General features: G+C 36.2%; 1 protein-coding gene across 2 annotated transcripts in view; it reads right to left on the reverse strand.

Moving 5' to 3' along the window:
- PXDN (peroxidasin) overlaps positions 1–21,092 on the reverse strand; it is an 89,140-nt gene that overhangs the window by 8,993 nt on the left and 59,055 nt on the right. For both annotated transcript variants that reach the window (XM_067294255.1, XM_067294254.1), the window contains 5 exons: positions 18,845–18,953; positions 18,244–18,401; positions 12,606–14,109; positions 11,619–11,753; positions 7,721–7,929 (listed from right to left, as the gene is read on the reverse strand). In XM_067294255.1, coding sequence (XP_067150356.1) covers positions 7,721–7,929; positions 11,619–11,753; positions 12,606–14,109; positions 18,244–18,401; positions 18,845–18,953 — 2,115 coding nt within the window. The remainder of the gene's footprint in view (positions 1–7,720; positions 7,930–11,618; positions 11,754–12,605; positions 14,110–18,243; positions 18,402–18,844; positions 18,954–21,092) is intronic.

The following is a 21,092-nucleotide window of genomic DNA, read 5'->3' on the forward strand; positions in this document are numbered from 1 at the left end:
AGCTTGTCCTCTTCTTGAGCAAATTTATTACCTTCCTCCTATAACAACAGCACCACCAAAGAACTAACACTATATTTACTGCCAACATATTGTTCGGTCTTCTCGTGTGTTCTGCTGTTTCTCACACAAGTGTCTTGTTGCCTGTTTAAAAGCTGAGCTCTTTCAGACAGGAACAGACTGCTGCATCTGTATGCTGCTTGGCACGGAGGCATTTATGATCACCCTTAGATACCTCTATATTTAATATGATGAGAACATCCTCATAGATGAGCTCAGGAAGTGTGGGCTAGATGAGTGGACAGTGAGGTGGATAGATGAGCTCAGGAAGTGTGGGCTAGATGAGTGGACAGTGAGGTGGATTGAGAACTGGCTGAATGGCAGAGCTCAGAGGGTTGTGATCAGCGGTGCAGAGCCTAGTTGGAGGCCTGTAGCTAGCGGTGTCCCCCAGGGGTCAGTCCTGGGTCCAGTCTTGTTCAACTTCTTCATCAGTGACCTGGATGAAGGGACAGAGTGCACCCTCAGCAAGTTTGCTGACGATACAAAACTGGGAGGAGTGGCTGATACGCCAGAGGGCTGTGCTACCATTCAGAGAGACCTGGACAGGCTGGAGAGGTGGGCGGAGAGGAACCCCATGAAGTTCAACAAAGGGAAGTGCAGGGTCCTACGCCTAGGGAGGACTAACCCCCTGCACCAGTACAGGTTGGGGGTTGACCTGCTGGAAAGCAGCTCTGCTGAGAAGGACCTGGGAGTGCTGGTGGACACCAAGTTAAGCATGAGGCAGCAATGTGCCCTTGTGGCCAAGAAGGCCAATGGTATCCTGGGCTGCATCAGGAAGAGTGTTGCCAGCAGGTCGAGGGAGGTGATTCTCCCCCTCTACTCAGCCCTGGGGAGGCCACATCTGGAGTACTGCGTCCAGTTCTGGGCTCCCCCGTACAAGAGGGATGTGGCACTACTGGAGCAAGTCCAGCAAAGGGCTACAAAGATGATTAGGGGACTGGAGCATCTCTCCTATGAGGAAAGGCTGAGAGAGCTTGGCCTGTTTAGCTTGGAGAAGAGAAGGCTGAGAGGAGATCTTATCAATGTATACAAATATCTTCAGGAAGGGTGTCAAGAGGATGGAGCCAGACTCTTTTCAGTGGTGCCCAGTGACAGGACGCGAGGCAATGGGCACAAACTGAAACACAGACAATTCCATCTGAACATGAGGAAAAACTTTTTCACTGTGAGGGTGACAGAGCACTGGAACAGGTTGCCCCGAGAGGTGGTGGAGTCTCCTTCTCTGGAGATATTCAAAAGCTGCCTGGACGCAATCCTGTGCAACGTGCTCTAGGTGACCCTGCTTGAGCAGGGGGGTTGGACTAGATGATCTGCAGAGGTCCCTTCCAACCTCAGCAATTCTGTGATTCTGTGAATAGGGATCACACTCTAAAGGGTCACAGGAGAAAGTAGTAGTTTTGGCCACAGGAATTTATTCTTAAAGCAATCTGTTGTTTAAAGTTTTGCTAAATTACACAGAAATTATAATTTCTGTTGGAAGCAATTGCTGTATTCTGCTGCCTTCTGCTATCCCCCTTTGTTTAATACCTGCTGAAGGACATCTAGCATACTGAAGATTTTTTGGTGTACAATAACATAATTGGCCTTTTTTTTAATTTATTTTTTATTCCTAGGCTGGTGTTGGGAATCAAAGCATTGAAATCCTAGGAAGGTTTATCACCTTAGACTTAGGTAAATATGAGAAACATATGTTCAGTGGCACCTCCAAGTATACAGACCTGACGTTTCTCTAGTTTTAGAGACTCAGAAGTGTTAATTAGCCAGATGTACAATTCTTGTTCTTGGTTTCAGTTTCAGATACTAGGAAGAGGACTGTTGCTGCTGAGAGGTGCAGGATAGCATGCTCAAGCAGTAATAAGGCCTAAAACAAAAAAGGTTTTCTTCTTTAAAATGGAGACTACCTTAGTAGAACTGAAAAATGACTAAAATCAGCCCAATTTTCTTCTTTTTTTCAATCTACTTAAACTTTCCCCAAATTAGCTATAACCAGTCCAATTCATTTTTTGCACAAAAGCTGAATGTTTAAGAATAACCTAGTATTTCTTTTTCTATTTTCTTCCTGAAGCTAGGTATTGCTACACTGCAGATGTCAGAATAATTCATTTGTATATTGTAATCATGTTCACATCTTCAGAAAGTCCTCTCTTTTCCAAAAGGTTTTAAAAATGCACCTACAAAGTAAACTGAATAGAGAAACCTAACATTCAGAGGTATTGAGCACTCATATATGAGGTATATGGCACGACACGAGGTAAAAGATGTCATTCTGATATTTTGAAGAGTTCCTAGTGAACAATTTTCTTTATCACAAAAGTTCTTGCAGTCTTATACCGAGATTGTTGTTAACATTTTAAAATTATGTGTAAGGTGTTCCACAGCATTCAGTACTTAGCTCAGTGTTATTTAGTATTTTCAATGAAGATATGAGAAGAGCATAATAAAATATAATACTAGAAGTAAAAGCCAGACAAATTATAATTTAGAATAAAGCACAATTGGAATAATTAAAAGAAATAGTGGATGCCTTTCTGAAAGCAGTGCTTAAATCAAAGAGATTAATGTGGTCAATACAGAAGTAATGTATAGAAATATATGACATAATTGTTGGCCTGGTCTTAAAATACAGATATTCATAAATGTAAGTCTATCCTACTGGAAGACTATGCATAAATGCACTCAGATGAAGTATGTGTCTTAATTCTTCTAATGTAATTCAGTGGGATTTAAGTATGTTTAATCATAATTTGCATAAGAACAATATCTGGTACAGCAGATGTATCAAAGCTAACTGACAAACAGTTAAGCCAGGCCTTCTTCCTAAATCTGTTTATGCTTATGAAGATGACTGGTGTCTCATTTGAATCACTTCCTACTGGGTCATTGTTTGACACAAAACAACAGATTAAATATATTTTTGGTTTTGATTTATAAAAAGAAATTGTGTGAAACTTTTAAAGACATGACGGAAAACATTTCAAATTTAGATGTTTGGAGTAAAATTACGGCTCCATTTGAGTCAACCTGTTCACACCTTTGAAGGAGGAAAGCTTTATCATTTCTGTGTTTTAGGTTCAGAACTGAGACACAAAGCTAGTAACGGTAGTCATGGCAGGCTACACTGAGTACTTAAACAATTCTTTTGCACTAGAGAGCCTGAAAAAATCATCAAAAGTTGCCTGTTTGGAAAATGTGAAGTTTGGATGCTCTTTGCTCAAATCATACACGCTGCAGTAATTCCTCACTGTTGCTGACAAAAGAAGAAAGGTAGAAAGTCAAGAAAGCCAGAAGAAAATCCTGTGTACCTCAGGGGAACACATGAGTTTTTCCCCCTCACCATAAACAAGTAATTCTGTTACATGATTTGTTAACTAAAATCTAAAGGTAATCTGGTATCGTTATTATAAAAAGGAATAATGCTTTGCTTTTTTAAAAAAAATAAATATTGGCTTTACTCAAGAAATCTAAGAAGTAGCTTTTTGTAACTAAGAAGTAATTCTGTTTTTCATGTGGAAAAGTATTTTGACTTGAACAAAACAGGAAGGATAACAAAAACAGATGTATTTTTTTAACGAAGCTAAAACAGCTGAACACATGTGTCACTTATTAAACATATATAAAGTGCAATGATATAGTATTGATACTTACCTTCTAAATTTTAACTTAGTGCAGTCTAGGAGAATTTTAATCATACAATCATGAGAAGTACTTTAATTGTGGAGAAGGAATATGTTTTAAATGTTTCTCTTCTAAATATAAAAATACATGAAAACAACAAATAAACAAACATAGTTTATTTTCCTTAAAGTAACTGATGTTCTTTAAGGTATACTCTGTATGTACTCCACTTCATGGTAAGTCCTCAGTGCCAGAGAAAGAAACTACTTTTTAAACTGACTTGCCTAACCTTGGATTCCCATAGACACACCATCTCTCCCACTCATCCACACAAGAAAGAAGTTCAAGCCATTCATATTTCAATTACTTCATTGACCTCTGCACAGACTTCAAAAGAGTTGAGAAGAAGGGAATACAGATAGGCAATTTCTTAAAGCACTTTAGTTATTTACTTCTTTTGCCTGGTAGTTGTCTAATGGTATTGAATTCAGTACTCCTCTCTGCTAGTAACACTCTCGAATGAAAATACATGCTAAATTGTTGAATGGCTCAATACTCTAAAGACCTTCCAAGCATAACATCTGCTCTAGAAGGCTCAGTGATAACATAACATTTAGAGAATCAACACAATTTCACAGAATAGCTTTACAGTTTTTACAAACTGATGGAACTAATGCATTTGTGAAACTGCCAACCAAGTTGCATGAGTTGTGGCAAAGTGAACTTATCCTGAACTGGTAGAATATGACTAATTTATTTACAGTAGAACACTTGAAAAGTGATAATTGATTTTCTCTTAATGCTTCTGGCACATGTTAGAGTTATTCTGAAGAGATTCTGAAAGATTTTGTCTTGTGTAAATAAAATGACAATACTTTAACCATAAATAGAGTGTTTATAAGCTGTTATCATTGATCTGGAGAGGAAAAAACTGGTAAAGGTATTTTTTAAAAAATCTGAATAACTTAAAAAAATGGTAAATATTATAGCAAGACCTGAATGAAATGATATGTGGGAAAAATTATGCAAGATTTCATTAAAAGCTAAGTATTCATTTCTCCCAGTATCCAGTATTCATTTCTCCCAGTATAACCACCATTTTGAACCAAGTCTTCCAAGGAAGAAGTTTGTTATCCAGTGATTTATTATTCAAAGAGTTGTTTACTGGACAAGACAATACAGAACTTAAACATGTCACCTTTAATTGGTAGAAATAACTTTTTAATCCTTTTAGTATTTTATATACAGCTTGGCACAAAAATTTTAAATGTGTCAACATCGAAAATAGTTTGCAAATGCAGCAAGAAAATGAGCCTAAATTTTTTATGGGGGATAAACTACTACTGATAAAGTTTTTTGAGAAATGATTATTCTGTGTCATTTAAGTAGCATGATTATCTACTGCTGATCACTGCAGTAGACAGGATACTAGGCTAAATGAATTTTAGTCTTACCAACTATGGCAGTTTTTATTTTATATATAACCACAGAATTATGTCCACACAAATTTGAATGCATTGTTCCCTTGAATAAAAAGCAATAATTTTACTGACAGCCAGCACATAGGCCCAAACCTGAACTTATTTATGTGTAGAGAAGGTTCCTCTGGGTCAGGAATTTTGAGTCTGATGACAGTGAAGATCAGTGCCCTCACTTTGGTTTAGTTACTAGAATTAGCATAAAAAGAGGCCTTCTGCACACATCATTTGGATCTTGCTGTCACAACATGAAATATAGCTGTGACATCTCAGTTGGATATATTTTTTGTTTGTTTCAGTAATGATGTCAACAAAACCCTATGGACACCAGATGCCAACTCCAGCAAGACAATGAAAATACACAATATATTGTGACAGGAGGCCTCTATTGTGACTTAAGAGTTCAGTTCTAAAAGAATGATTTATTTTCCTTTAACATGCCCTGTGGAAGATATGTCATTTGATAGAGTGAAACTGAGCTCTCAATAATTCTGCCTGCTTGGAACAGGTCCTTAGAGATTTTTCTTTAATAACTCTGGAACCCAAGTGGGTGAACAGTTAGTGAATCATATGGCTACCACTACTTTAATGCATAAAATCTCCATTAATCAAATTATTATGTCTGTAAGGTCTCTAAGATAAATTTTTCCTCTATGGAGGAGAGATGACAGAAGTTTCAAAGGAAGAATTCTAGATTTGTAAAATGATGTCTCTGTCATGAAATGCAAATATTTTTTAATATTTAAAATATTAATCAATATATGACAAATAGGCAGCTTTTAGATCAGATTTCTATACATAGACACAAAAATCATAAGGCAGGTAGATACATTTGAGAATCAAAAAACATTCTTCCAAAATGGATTTGGAAGAAACTTTGCCCTTTTAGAGTGAAGAATAATGTTGTTTGTATGACTGCTCAAGCTACATAAATATGAACCACTTCCTACTAGAATGACAAGAATGAACTCCCAAGAATTTTAACATAGGAATATTCTCTAACACACAGACTCTGTCATCAGTTTTAAAGCTAAATAATGCAACATGTTTGAATAGTAAATCTCTATCTGCTTTTTTCATTTCTAAGGATACCTAAGTTTGCTCTCATTGTAAAACCATACCAGTTAGAAAAATTCTTCATTATTAACTATATCTATACTAGGCTGAAGGGACTTCTTCTATCAGTTCATGCCTTAAATACTGAGATATATCACCAAAGGAGGACTCTCTCTGTGACCAAGGACAGTTATATCTTATCAAGACAGTTATAAAGACACAAGTAAAAGAGTGTGACTTCTTTTTCAGAACTACAATCCACTTTGGTTCTTTATTCATGCACTTTTTTTCATAGAATATTGACTAGCCTATTCAGCTAGTCAGGAGAACCCAGGAAAACCAACAGTAGAAGAGATGAAGAATATCTCATATCCAGATATCTTCCATCAACATTTTCACAAGCTATAGTATTGAATGATAGGTTCTTATTAAGTAAATTCTAAGATTTTAATAATGATCAACTGACAGTACCATTATCCTCTCTGATAAGGGCACGTTATTTACAGTCAACAATTCACCTGACTGCAATGTCTAGATCATCAAAGTTCTGCAGAGAAGTTCCTGAAATTCCTGATTACACTTTTTCAGCCATGAAGATGATGCCCATGCTTCATCAAGAGAAGATGATAATACTAATGCCAAGAAGAACTCAAAAGGAAGATGTCATTTGCCCCTGAAGTATGTTGTTGTTGATGCTACTCCATATCATGGAATTCATCCAACCTTTATGACCCACAAGCTTCTCTTAAGAAGGGACCTTCTAACTATGTTAAAGACGCTGTGAAGTCTGATATGCTGATGGCTAAACAGAGGCCATGCACAAAGTCTGTATGGGAAGTGAGTTAGAGGCCAAGATATTGGCTGCAAAGCATCATCGGTTTCTCAGTGTCTTTTGCTTCTTGCGTGCTATCTAAACCCTGTTTCTCAAGAAAAAAGTCTGTTCTGAAGAAAAAAAAAATCCCACTGTTCTAACTTTTGAAGGAGATGACAATGAACATGAATATTTATCCACAAAAGGAAGACAACAGAAAAGCAGTTATCTGCACCTTCTCAGTGCTCAAATCTATGCTATGTTTAGAATATGTCTATTTAATATAACATATGGCATGATCATTAATTAAACAACAATCGCGGTAACTGTTTTACATCTTGACCTCTTATTAATAAACAAGGGACATTATTCTACCTCTCTCTTCTATAGCTTTGCAATGAATGAAGATAAAATGGTTATCTCAAAAGCTGGCACGGTTCAACGTCACAGCTAACCAGCAATGATACAGAAACTAACCCTTGGTACAATGGCAGATGAATAGACAGCTCCTCAAAGAAGACACTTCAGTAAATGAGAATTGTCCTCGCCATTTTCTTCTATTGGGAAGTTAAAAAGTAATGTTCTATGCTCCAAATTTGAATTTGTAACCATGAAAAACATAGTTAAATATCTTATTAAAATAATATAAATATACAACAAATAAAGCATTCATAAATGCACCCAAATCTGCCTGTATACAGACCTTCACAGCAATCTTGCCACATCCTGAGGTCCAATTTAGGAGTATCCTCACAGCTACTATATCCATTTGGGAATTCAGCCACCTTAAAGACATCACGTTGTACCCTGGTTATGTTGTCACCATTGTCGCACAAAACTCTGGCAAGAGATGTCTGCTTGATCTGAGTGAGCTGAGCAGGAGTGAACACACCTGGGTTCTCATACCATAACCTGTAATCTCACAGAAAAGACAAGTTCTTAGACAGATTAGCTAGTGAAAAAACAGTAACAATTATATGGGTAGTTCTCCAGAGATCTTACAATGCTGTATTCATTCTTTGCACCCCATTCTCAGAGAACTTCATATTGTAACTCAGGGAGTGATTCAGAGGCCTCAACATAAGTGTTTGATGTCACTTCAGACACTCCCACTGCCTCCAGCTGCCATTCTAAAAGGGACTGAGTCTTCCTCAGATGCTTTGACATCTCTCCTGGCCCTATCTGGATGTCTTGGGTACCTTGGGACATCTAAAACTAGACACTTAGCACTAGACCACCAAGTTTAGGAAATTGAATTGCATTCTTAAGGTCCCTTAAGGTAAAGCCTTAAATTACCATACATGTCTTTCTCCAGAAAACTTTCCAACCTCCTGATAGAATTGCTGAGGAGATTAGAAGAACAGCTAGTCTACACCAATTTTATTATTAAGATAACTGAGATTGTTAAATTTACTATAGTTTTTTTTGGTTAAATCTATTTTAATATCTACACTAATCAATAGACTTCTTATTACACGCTTGGTAAATTTCAATTCAAGTAGGAAATGCTGTGTTTTTGGAATAGTATATTTTACTTTTCATACATAAAAAGTAAAAAGCCTGTTATCAAAACAAAATTTAAATAATACATTACTACAAAAAACAAGCCAGCCCTTGTATAATAAAACATTTTAAGTGATTGTCCAGGATTTGAAAACATTTTATGCTATTCTAACATAGAGGAATTGCTTATTGCAATATTGTTTATATATCACAAAAATGTAAAGTTATATTGCAAAACTAGTAGGTTTTGGTCTATTTCAACCAAAAGTAAGTAGGATGCTCTTTAAACTTAATGAAAAAAACAATAATAATTTTATACTAAACCTTGAAGAATGGTCAACAAATTTGATCTTACCTATCTATTGCATCATTTTCATGCATACATTGGACAGTGGATAATATAATCCCAAGCACTGGCACCAGAAAAACAGATTTTGGAATTTTGAACTATGTATTTCCATCCTCACAAGAAGTTAGGCTCACTTTAAACATCACTCATTTTCCCTGAACGGACACATTTGTTTTGAATGGTGTTGACAGCTTTGATCCTCTGTCCATTGTAAAGGTTTTTCAAAGTGAGAGTTGCTTTCATTATGTCTAATAATATTTTACTATTTGCTGACATGTCGCTTCAAAACATCTGTATATTTTTGACAGCAGAATCCCATTTCCTAAATATTCAATGTTTTCATATATCTCCTAAATGTTGTTTCAGGAAAAAAAAAAAGTAGGTACTTGTTGTCACCATCTAACTACTCATACTTCTCCTTTTACTCCCTCTACTTCAAAGCAGATGAACTGTACAGTTTTATGTTTCACAGCTTAATTTTTAAACAGATTTTATGCAAGAAAATTATTTTACAAAGAAACATACAATAAGACTTTAATACTGACTACGGAAACAAAAAAGCTTTTATACTATCTTACATAGCAATTTTATAACTTATGTAAAGTAAATAATATTAGATAAACTGAATGAAATCTAATTGCCTAATTCTTCCTCTACTTTTTTTTTTACTAGAATGGGACTAATCAGCATCAGTCTTTTATCCTCATGTTACACAAAAACTGGGATTTTAGTTCATAAAATTACATAAAATGAGGGAAATGTTAATTTTCAGACTTCTGAATGAATAGAGAGTGCTGAAATTAATCAAAGGAGTTCTGGGTGCTGTGACAATAACAATAAGCATTTTCTTATTCCAGGTACTATTGAAATGGAGAATGAGAAGTTACTCATAACTTGCATGTAAAGTAATTTAAGATCATTTATCGAATTTGGTTCCCTGGTATACATTTTCTGCTTTTAATGCACTTTTTATGCACAGACCATTTGTGCAGAAATATGTATTGAGGTCATATACAGAGATTAATACTTTGCCAACCCATGCTTCGTAGTACAGATGGTGGAAAAGTCCCAACCACAATTCCTTTGCCAACAAAATAATTTAGTCTCTACAGTGGAAGAGAAAAAAGGAAGAATATCATAGAATCCAAGTAAACTACACATCTCAAAGAGATTCTTTAAAGCTCAGTTCTTTAAATACCTTTTCTTTCCCCTTCAAATGACTATGTATATGCATTCCTGTAGTTGGAAGGGATTAGTCTCTCCTAACTTCACATGTAAAAAAAGTAACTTAAAAATCTAAGCTAGTCATCCTAGCTTCTTTTTGCTAGCCGTGGAGACACATTTCCACTAGGTGAATTGCTTTATCGCTCTTCACCTCACTGTTCTTTCCAACAAACCACAATAAATGTCAGTAAACCCACTACATCCTTGATAGCTTTTTCCATAACTGCAATATCCAGCCTGAATTGAAATAATCCTACTTGGATAAGGACATTTGGTCATTTTTTTTTAATATAAGCCTATGGATTTGGTATGTATGTCCTGGATATATTAAGGAGCTGAGAAAATAAATAGCATCTTGGAGCAAACTTTGAAAGTCTCCAGATCGGCATGCTCTACCACCACTTCTAATGCTACAAGAGCTGAGTAAGCAAACCTATAACTTCAAAAGTAAGTGCATCAAGTGACAGTGACAAAATCCACCAGAACTTTATTTTGCTAGGTTAAATATTTTTCATTGATTGGAATGGAAAATTTTATAGTCATAGGGGAATATAGTTGGAGCCTTCTGTCATTTTTTTAAATGAACAAGGAGTTCTGACACATCTGCTAGGTAAAGCAGCTACTTCCTAATATGATGAGGACACCAAGTCACTGACTGACAAGATTAGCCAGCACGTCAGAACAGCCTGACACTGGCCGAGTACTGTGAGGACATTTATTTCCTCTTTTTACAAAGATGAATCAAAGACAAGACTATACTCATTACAGGAACTATGATACTTCCAAATGACCAAATTAACAAGACTTTATTGCTCTATTCAGTCTCATTGGATAAACATTTCTCTGACGAGATTTGGCTGCTTGGTACTAGTTTGACAGGAGATAACTGATAGTTAGATAACTAACTATTGGATAAGAGATAACTGGTGCTCGGGACATCTATTCAAGTGCTCAGAAGTTCCTTTTTTAACTTTATTTTCAGTGGAGTCTCTAAAGTGATTTATGACTGCAAAATGAAGCATGCCCATAGGTATCCAAATTGCAGACTTCCTTGGAGCTTTTATCCAGCTCCCTCAGAAAGACCAATATAGTGCCAACAGAGACAGCTGGTCAACAGTCCAATCTTGCACACCTCAACCTTTATCCACTGTAAATGAAATACAAATGAAAGTGAATGAGGAATATCCACTTTGCAAAAAAGTAGAGCTGGTGGTGAACTGACTTGAATAAGTAGTAAAAGAAAACTCATGAATTTCTAGCTCCCAGTGCCATGCTTAATCAGCATGTGTTGACTGTGGTGCTTTATGGAGCTTAGCACAGCATATACACCATAAAAAGTAACATATTTTAAAAATAATCACAACCTTTTACATAGTTTTAAACCATCACTCTTAATCTTTTCAAAGCTATATGAAAATCATAAATGAAAGTGAAAAATTAGGTTTGATTTTGAAACAAGACATTGTAACTTATTAAGCAGCCTCTATTTAAAATTACTTCTGTTTTTCATGGTATTTCAGTTTACCTGTCTCCATCCCTAATACGCCTAAACTGTGTGCTTAACAAACACATCAAAGTTGGCCCCAGGCGACTTCCTGGAACCAAGTCTTCTACCATTAGAGCGGGAAATAGATCTATGTTCAGTGGTGAGCCATACAACCTGTAAGAAGAAAAAGACAAATATTTAGTTTTAAATGATATATATTTACAAAATAACGAGGATATGGTAAAACTAAGTGCAAGAGATTTGAATAACTCACAGTATAAATGACAGTGACACTACTACATCTTTTGTGGATAACCTATGGGGTATATGCAAGAAACCCTGCAATGTGGACTGTGTATCTAAGCAGCACCACAGGAGGTCTACAACTTTACCTCACAATTCCCTTTCTTCCAGTAGCTCTCTCTTTTGATTTCTTACATGTTTCCTTTTCAATAGCTTCTCTTTCGTGCTCCTCTGTACACTTTTTCTTTTACCCTAGCTGAGCCTCCTTCTCTGCATTTGATTTTGTATAGATTATCTAGAGATGGCAGTGAGCTGAAGTCTTATTTTCAAACACTGATACTTTTAAAGAAGGACAGATTATTTGTGGTGAAAGCTGCACACACAAAAAACACAGTGAACCAAGTTCAGCTATATTCCTGCTACTTTTATTGAGTGTATGCAATGGATGAAACTGAAATTATAAATACTTGCATGGGATTGGCAATAAATACATCCTTATACTAAAATAATATTCATATTTAATAATATTTATAAAAACAGATATTTCAAATTAATACTTTCATGAACATAGTCTGTGTTAACTTCATGTTGTTCATAGAGATCTAGAAGTGGAGAAATGAACTGCCTATGGGAATTTTCCACATCTGTTTCCTGATATCAACAGAAATTTCTTTAAAAATGACTTTACCCCTTTCCTAACAAATATTTTCTTCTAGATAAGACATTTAATTACTAATTTAACATGCACAGGTAGATAATTGTTTTTCTTCACCTTAGGCTCACCTGCTAAGTTTCTCCCTGATTTCAGGATTCTTAATTTCATTTTTCAGATCTTCAAAAGTCTGAGCTGAAGAAAGATTACAGTAAACTCTAAAATCATGGTAGGGAGGAATTCCATGATCTCTGCCTCTCTGAATATTCATAGCTGCCAGATCTAAAGCCACAGTATGTGCCATCGAGAAGAGTCTTTCTGTTAATTCTGTATTGAGTAATTGTGATGGGACACGCATCTTACCAGCAACACCAAACAATCCCCTTAGAAGTGGATCAATGCCTCCTTCATTTACAATCCGAAATGGAGAGAAGAATGCCTTATGAAGAGGTAGAGGGCCTTGTGGAATAGGTTCAAAATTTTCATCCAGCCGATACAGAAAAGGATTAATGAGTGTGTGACCAAACCTAAAAGCGGCAGTTGCAAACTCATTAGTTATGCCAGAATTAACACTGGGATCATAACCTTTATATTCTCCAAGCATCTTCATGCCTACCTCTCCAAAGATCTTAGGTAGCCAGTGACTAAATGTTATGTGTTGCATTTCTGCACCAACAATTTTACGTGTTTCATGATATATTGTGTCACCATCCCAGTGTGGATTGAGTTTCAGTAACTCTGTGGCAATTCTGTTGTGTTCTCTAAACCACAGTGTATGGATACTGGTAAGACCCAACTGTTCATTAGAACGCTGATCACCAGCTAAAAAGCAAGGAATTGGACTCTCATTCTCATCTCTCATACACTCTGTTGGTGGACCAGTAGCAAATGGAAGAAGAGGCTTGCCAGATCTCTGTACAATGCCCTGTCTAAGAAGACCCCTTTGACTTGCCAAGTCTCTGATTTCTAGTGCTTCGTGGTCTGAACTGCCATACACATTGGATGCATCAATATATGAAGTAAGCTGGTTGATTTGTTCTCGTGGGTACACAGAATTCATTAGAAGAGATGTCATGCCACTTCCACAAACTGGGCTGGAGCGTACAAAAAACATGCAGCGTGCACCATTTCTAACTCTGGGATCATTTGGCGGTATCATGATTGAAAAGCATGGAGGATCATTTGTACAAACTGAACTGCAGTGTTGACCATCGGAAAATCTGGCCTCGCTTAGTGCAGCAACTGTGAGGTCAAGGTCATGGTCAAGAAACTGACCCCACTGCATCAGCATGTGAGTATATTGATCATCAGGAGTTATTGTTTCAGTTCCAATCAGAGTAGTTGAAACCAACCGAGGCATTGGGAGTGCATATCCATTGGAGAGTCTCTTGGGTTCAATTCCACGAGGTAAATTAAATCCATTTTCATAGACTGATTTTAACAGACGTTCAAAGGCTGTCAGAGAAGCACCCCACATTGGATGCTGCAGATTGTTGCAAGTTCCATCATGTGTCCTGTACTTCTGGTGAAAGCACATATCTGAGCAATTGTTCACTCGTCGATGAGCTGTACAGCCTGAGAGATTAGCTATCAGGTTCAAGTACTGTGGGGATACAAGGTCATTATAATGATAACCTGAAACCAAAAGAGAGAAAATCAAAGACACAGTTACTAAATATATTACTATTCTGTTTTGTTTTATTACAGTGAAAGTTGCAGAATTGTAAGAAAAAAAAAAACAAAAAAAAGTCAAAGAAAATCACCACAGGCAATTTAGGAGTCATCTCTAGGCCAAGTGGTGTGGAGTAATTCATGCATTACTCAGGATAGTCCAGTCTAAAGCAAACTAGCGTCTGCATAACACTCCACACAGGTTTCCTCTGGGATTCATACTGCTCACCTCTAGGACAAAGACATACTTAGCACTTTCTTGCAGTTTTTTCTCAGTTCAGAGGGATCCAATAATATATACTGTAACTCATTAGAGTGGTGTTTTTATAGTTTCAAACTGAGGGTAGGTGTTTCATGATCTCTGCAGTGGTATGACAGCATGTGGAAGGACTGAAGACTATAAAGGCCTGCTGGTACAGTGTTGGATGACTATGAACAGTAAAAGGAACCCAGTCAGGCTGGGCCTTGTCTACAATGTCTATTAGGAGTGATTCTTAAAGTGAATTTTCCTTAGAAATGCACCTGGGCTTAATTTCAGAAAAAAAAATAATTGATTTAGGCTGATCTACATTATCAAGTAGTGTGCAGCAATAGAAATGTGTCTGTAGAGTGATAGCTTTTGTGCTGAGAAACAGACATGCATACTGTATGTATTGTATGACAGCAGCAGATTTACTTCAAAAAGCTCTACACAGGTCTCATGAACTGAACGCGGTCCTGGACCATATTTTTCACTTTAAAAGAATCCACATTCTTTGAGAACACATGACAACTCAAACCAAAGCACAGTAAGTGGGGACAACAGGGAGATTCATTTCTAGTGGGCCCTGCTGACCCAAAATGTAGACATGCCTTGACTTAATTAATGAACATATACAGTGTGGATGAGCCAGGTACCAGGATCCAGGAGAAGAACCCAGGGGCTAGAATATTTGACAATGTAGACACAGCTTTTAGCTAACTAGGAACCATCATGCCATGGTTCTTGATCTGGAAAGCTTGCAGGCAGAAGTACAATTGAATGAGCAGAAGGGAAAAAGGAAATGGGTGAGTGTATAGTGGTATTGTGTTTACACGGGCTCATGGGGTTCCCACCTTGATGGTAACCACTCAAGAAAACAAACTGAATGCAATATTGCAAGAGGTGGGTGCAAACTAGCTTCACACAGTCAGTAAATACTCCTTTCAATCCTGAGGTCATTTATGGCATGCCCTATCTATATTCAATACATAAATACGCCCTAGATACACTGCTGCACTTTATCAATTGTTACAATCCACGGCAATTTCAAACAAGCCAGCTGAAGCCCTCTCTTTGTCTTTGCCTTGAACTGGACTGGAAATGCTCATAGCTGAGCACCTTAACTCAGCTGGGAAAGGATAAAGAACAGCTTAGCAACAATATGTGTTCAGCAGGGGGACTAGAATCATGCTCTGCTCCTTCCACCATGCTGTTCTGTGTTTACTCAGTTTCTGATAAATATGTACTCTGGAACGGTTTACAAGTGGAAACAAAAATATTAGAGACCTAGTGCTTGCTTTGTGCAAAACTAACCTGTTCTTGTAGACATACACATATTATTTTATGGAATACTCCAGACTGCGAAATAGAACACCAAACCAGAGAGCGAAACCAATAAGTGCCACTGGGTAATGTGGCACAATACACTCTTTGGGGATATTGTTGATATTATAGAATAATATGTTCATTACTAGGGCAGTTTAATTCTAAAACTACACTCAGGAAAACATGTTTCCTTTTCAGTAACACCCTTTTTAAGTGATCTTCATTTACCATGAAATTTTCTTCTTATGATTGATATTCATGTAGTCTTTAGATGTCTGCTGTGGTTATCCTGGTTTCCACCCACACTTCTGAAATGAAGTTGTGAGCAAAACTCAGCTGTGAAACTTTTGGATGGAATGGCCTTCATTATCAACTTAAAAGAAAAGGCTCAGCTTCTCCGCTCAGAAAAAGTTCATGTGGGATGAGACCTCTCAGCTACAGATTATATTTGATGGCTTTCTGATCAGAGTGAAGGTTGTTATAAACATCAGGTCTCAGACCCTCAATTACTGCATGCATTGTAGGCACTAACTCTGGCTCTGCTTTCTAAAATGCCGGCCTCCAAGAATTCCTAATACTAGAAGCTGGCTAGCTCAATTCACATAATATTAACTATATTTTTTCAAACTGCAAGGAAGATGTTCATAGGCTCATAGAAATATTGATTAAAAGGGACCTCTCACCTAAACACAAGTCAGCTGTATGTTTGTCTAGCAGTCTCAAAAAACTCCAAAGATTAAGGCTCCACAACCTTTCTGGCTAAGTTGTTCCAGTGCTGCATAGGCTCCTAGTGAGAAAGTGTTTCCTAGCATCCAACATGAACCTCCCAAGCAGCAATTTACTGCCATTCACCTTGTTATACTGTCTGGCATAACTGAGAAGAATTTGGCTTCATCATCCTTCTTTGGGATATTCCAATATTTTACATAAAAAGTGTCTGAATACAAAGTTGACAAGTTTTGCAAATATTTCAAATGCAAAAGTGGTAAATAACACATTTCATTGGGCTTTACATTTTGAAATATAACCAAATAAGGACAAGAATGAGTATTAAAAAATGAGCATTAGGTTGTTTAAATAAAAACAGATTTATTTTACTATTCCAGTTTCCCTAAAAGCCAAGTTTCTATGGATTTTGTAGATCTCAGAAGCAAGCTCTGGTTGTGAACAGAATTTCCAATATCACAGAAAGTTGCTTTTGTATGCATTTATGCTATTTTTTGGTAAACCTTAGAATAATTACTTTTACTATTATGAATCTTAGTGAAAAGCAATTAAACAATTCTTACACATCAGATGTCATAGATCTCAACTGTTGCATTGCACTTTGTGAGTATTACATTCAATATGCTTACATATGCATCTAATCAGAGAACCAAATTAAAGCTGGTCGCTCTGATAAAAAACAAGCCTTCAAAGAATTTTGAATAAGTTTTTGCGGTAAACTATTCGTCACAAATTATTTGCTCAGCTCTAAAAATGAGTAGGAAGCTTCTTTTACTAGCAGATATTACAGTACTCCACAAAGCTTACAGTCTTTGGTCTTATAAATATTCGCCTAGTTCAGGGTCAGAGTTAAAGTTTTCGGAAGTAAAAATAAATGCTCAATTATAAGCATCAAAAGAACTATAGTAAGTAAAAATATTTCCTCTAGATTTTCAGTGTAGCTTTTGGCTATGTTTCGAGTCTCAAAAGCTCTCCTAAAACTCCATCATTATTTCCAAATGCTTTAATCCTATGTCTCAAGCATATCCACACACATATTTACACCCATTAATTCTATACTCTCCAGCTGGACTTTATGAACTTGAACTTGGAGTTCAATAACCAAAAAGTAGAAATATTGAATCTCACATTTTTATGCTATTTATAAAAAGCAGCAAAAACTGTATTTCTTATTGCATCAGAACAGAGTCCAAGGAAGCAACTATCTTATACTGTACTTAAAGAATGAGTGGCAAAAAATTCTTTGAATACTGTTGGGGTACATGCAGAAACCTTGTTTTGTAAAGTACACAAAACTTTCTTGCTATATCATCTTTTCTCCTTGGTAAGACATGCAGGCAATAAAAGATTTTATTTAAAGAAATAGCAATAAAATACTGATTCTTTTTCATACATAACAGAAAGTCCTGTTTTGCTAAAAAAACAGCAGTCCTAATGAATTTTGAATCAATATATAATCAGTTAACAGACAGGAAGCATTATGCACTTTGGATACACCAACTTTGACCAGCAGAAGAATCCGAACATCAATTTTTCCCTAATATGTCAACATGACGAAAAATAAACAGACTCTATTAGCAGAGGTCAAACAAATTGAGTTAAAGCACAGTGTAGCAACGTGCAAACCAAAGACTGAATTGGGCAACCATATATTTGGTAAAGTTTTGAAAAGTTAAACACTCCACTGATTCCAATGTAATGGTTCTGCAGTTGGGACCCATACTCTGAAAATTAATCTCTTGAAGTATAATGACTTAAGATGACAAATACACTTCAACACAGAAAAATAAGAAAAGTGTACTGACTTGTTCCATTCAGGTCAACCATTAGACCATCTTGTACATGATCTTGAATAAGCTGTAATGTCCTTTCAAATATTTCCCCAGCTCTTGCTTGTTCAACAGTGTATGGATCTCTTGGGTATCGAAATAAGGCTAGCAAATCATTTGGAGAGCGAGGACGACTAATAGATAATTTGAAAAAAGACAGTAAGTGTACACAGGCGTTACAAAATAACAACACTATATACTGTTAAAATTCTGCAACTTGACATGATTAGAACATACCTTGGTTACTCATCTCAAAATGGAAGGCAAAAAGAAATAAATATATATATTTAATAAAAGAACATGGAATTAAACATTCAGTATCCTTTTAAAACATGCTGTCTCCTCAGAAAAATTGTAGCAATGAATAAAGATCTTGACAGGCAAAAATTTGGTCTCCGCAACTTAGTGTTTAAAGAGTAGGAGTCTTTACATGCTAAACTGCTAGTATTCCCAGAACTAGCCAGATGATAACATTGTTATTTAAATAATAAAATGTTTTCCTGTTTACTAATTGTTCCATTTCTTTAGTATACTCAAAATTAATTTTAATTTTGCAATTAAAAAAAGAAGGGGATACCTGTCAAACAGATGTGTTCGTGTTGAATTTATCGCTCTGTCAACAGTTGCAATTGCTTCCACAATTGATGTTTGTACAAATGGATCTCCATTTCGACTGACATTAGGAACTACAGAAACAGGAATTCATATATTATTGCAAAAAATCACCACACGCAAAAAGATACTTCTATAAAAAAAGAGTCTAGACACAACTTCATTTCAGTCGCACAAAGTAAAACCGCGTTCTTTAAATTTTAGTTCTTCCAAATATAAAATTCTTAACCATTTTGGAATTCTATCAAAGCACATTACTGCGTAGCAAAATTAAGGACTCTTGTTAATATCAGTTAAGAAGTCAGCTTGCTTATAATTCTAAAACAAAATGATGTGAGGATAAATGCCCAAGATGGTTTAAATATGTTATTTAGTCCTACAGTTACAAGTAAAAATGACCAGAGAAAAAAAATGAATGATTAGCAAGGGTTTTTAAGGGTCTGTTATTAGCTTTCAAGTGTTGGGATCAAGAGCCTGATCTATATCCACTGAAATCAATGTATGTATTCCCATTGATTTCAATTAGCACTGAATTAAGTCCTGAAACCAGTGTAGGAATTTAAGGGGTTACCAGGAAGACATTGCAATCAGAGCAACTTATTTATAGACTTAATTTTGCCTTTTAGCACACATATATACACACATCACGTAAATTGAAGAGATTTTTCAAAAATGAATAAGACACAGAAAAGCATAATTCAAAAAAACACTGAATTCTATACATTCCCAAATAGCTAATCAATACTGCTCCTATTCTGAGTTTACTTTAGCAAAGAATACACAATAATTTTAAAGGGCTATAAAGCTTTTATTTATTTTGATCACTACTTTTCTACTTTAATATTTTCTAGCTTTATAATACTAGGTTAAAAATCACATGCTTAAAGGCTATTTATGACTCTTCATAATACTAAAAACTCTCTAATGCATAGGTCCATTCATCTGCCTTTTCATAAAGTATTCAGTTGCAGCTGGATGTTTATACAACATATCTAAGGCTAATAACCTTCCTTTTACCCTAAACCAAGAACTACCAGATCCAGGGGCAACAGCTAACAATTTCCAGAGAGAGTGTTTAGATTGGAAAAGTTAGACAGGAAGAAGGCTAAAGCAGGAAAAAAGTCCAAAGCAAATACACTGGATTAAAATCAACAGCTGTACAAAAGCAGCTGACATAAAACTGTTGTTTACAAGTTTTTCCATGACATTTTTTTCTTTTCCAAGCAATATCTTATTATTCCTTTTAACTGGCAGCTGAGGCTGTGTCTGTATGAGTTTGAGAGTGTGGACCTGGGCAATCAAAATTGACCATCTATACTGTCAAAGGAAACGGTCCTTGGCACTGTAAGGCTGCAACTGCCCCAAGGCCAGCTGCTGCAGGTACAACGTACTCTCTCGGCATCCGAAACAGGGTGACCTTTTCCACAATGCACAGCTGCAGTAGCCCTTGGTCCCTGTTAATTACAAGTTATTCCATAGTTTCAGTTGTTTCAGAGTTGTTTCATGGCTTGCATGCCATGAACTGTTTTGAGCACTGCAACGTTATAGATTAAAAAAATCCAGCGCCTGGTTTCCTTCCTAGCACTGCCTGCTATAGGTGTAATCTCAGTGTTTGCTTCAGGTATGTGCTCAGCAGAGCTCTCTTTGTGATTGGGTTTGACTGGGCACAGTTGGGTTGAATCATAAACTTTGGTCAGAGGTTGACTATGCAGCGCTTTATTTTTGTTTGAAGTATTTGCTACGAGTAGTTCAGTTTCTAGACTGATAAATGTCAAATAATTACATTTTTTCTTGGAAGGGAGAGAAAAATGGCAATATGTTTCTAAAAAAAAGCCTTATTTTTTTTTTTAAGCAAAGTAAATGTATTCCACTTATACCCTGCCTTAAACTTAATCCAGAGACTTTTACAAAACAACAGTTAAGGACAGAAGAAAATGGTAAAAGAAAAGCTCCTTACAACATTATTAAACCTGATCTGCAAAACCTCCCCCACCATTTCAATATTAAGAAAAGATTTTAATATATTATAATTTTGTTTAAAAGAAATCTTCACATGTAAGCTGTTTTAGACATTTCTGGCTATGTCAATATTTATAATCTATCCATTTGTCCTCCTTCCTTGATAACTCTTGCCTCTCTTGATAACTTCATTTACATAGCAACCACACAGAAAATATCAGATATACCACTTGTTTTAATAAGAAATATCATTT

Source organism: Apteryx mantelli, chromosome 3 (assembly GCF_036417845.1).
Source record: "Apteryx mantelli isolate bAptMan1 chromosome 3, bAptMan1.hap1, whole genome shotgun sequence".
Lineage (NCBI taxonomy): Eukaryota > Metazoa > Chordata > Aves > Apterygiformes > Apterygidae > Apteryx > Apteryx mantelli.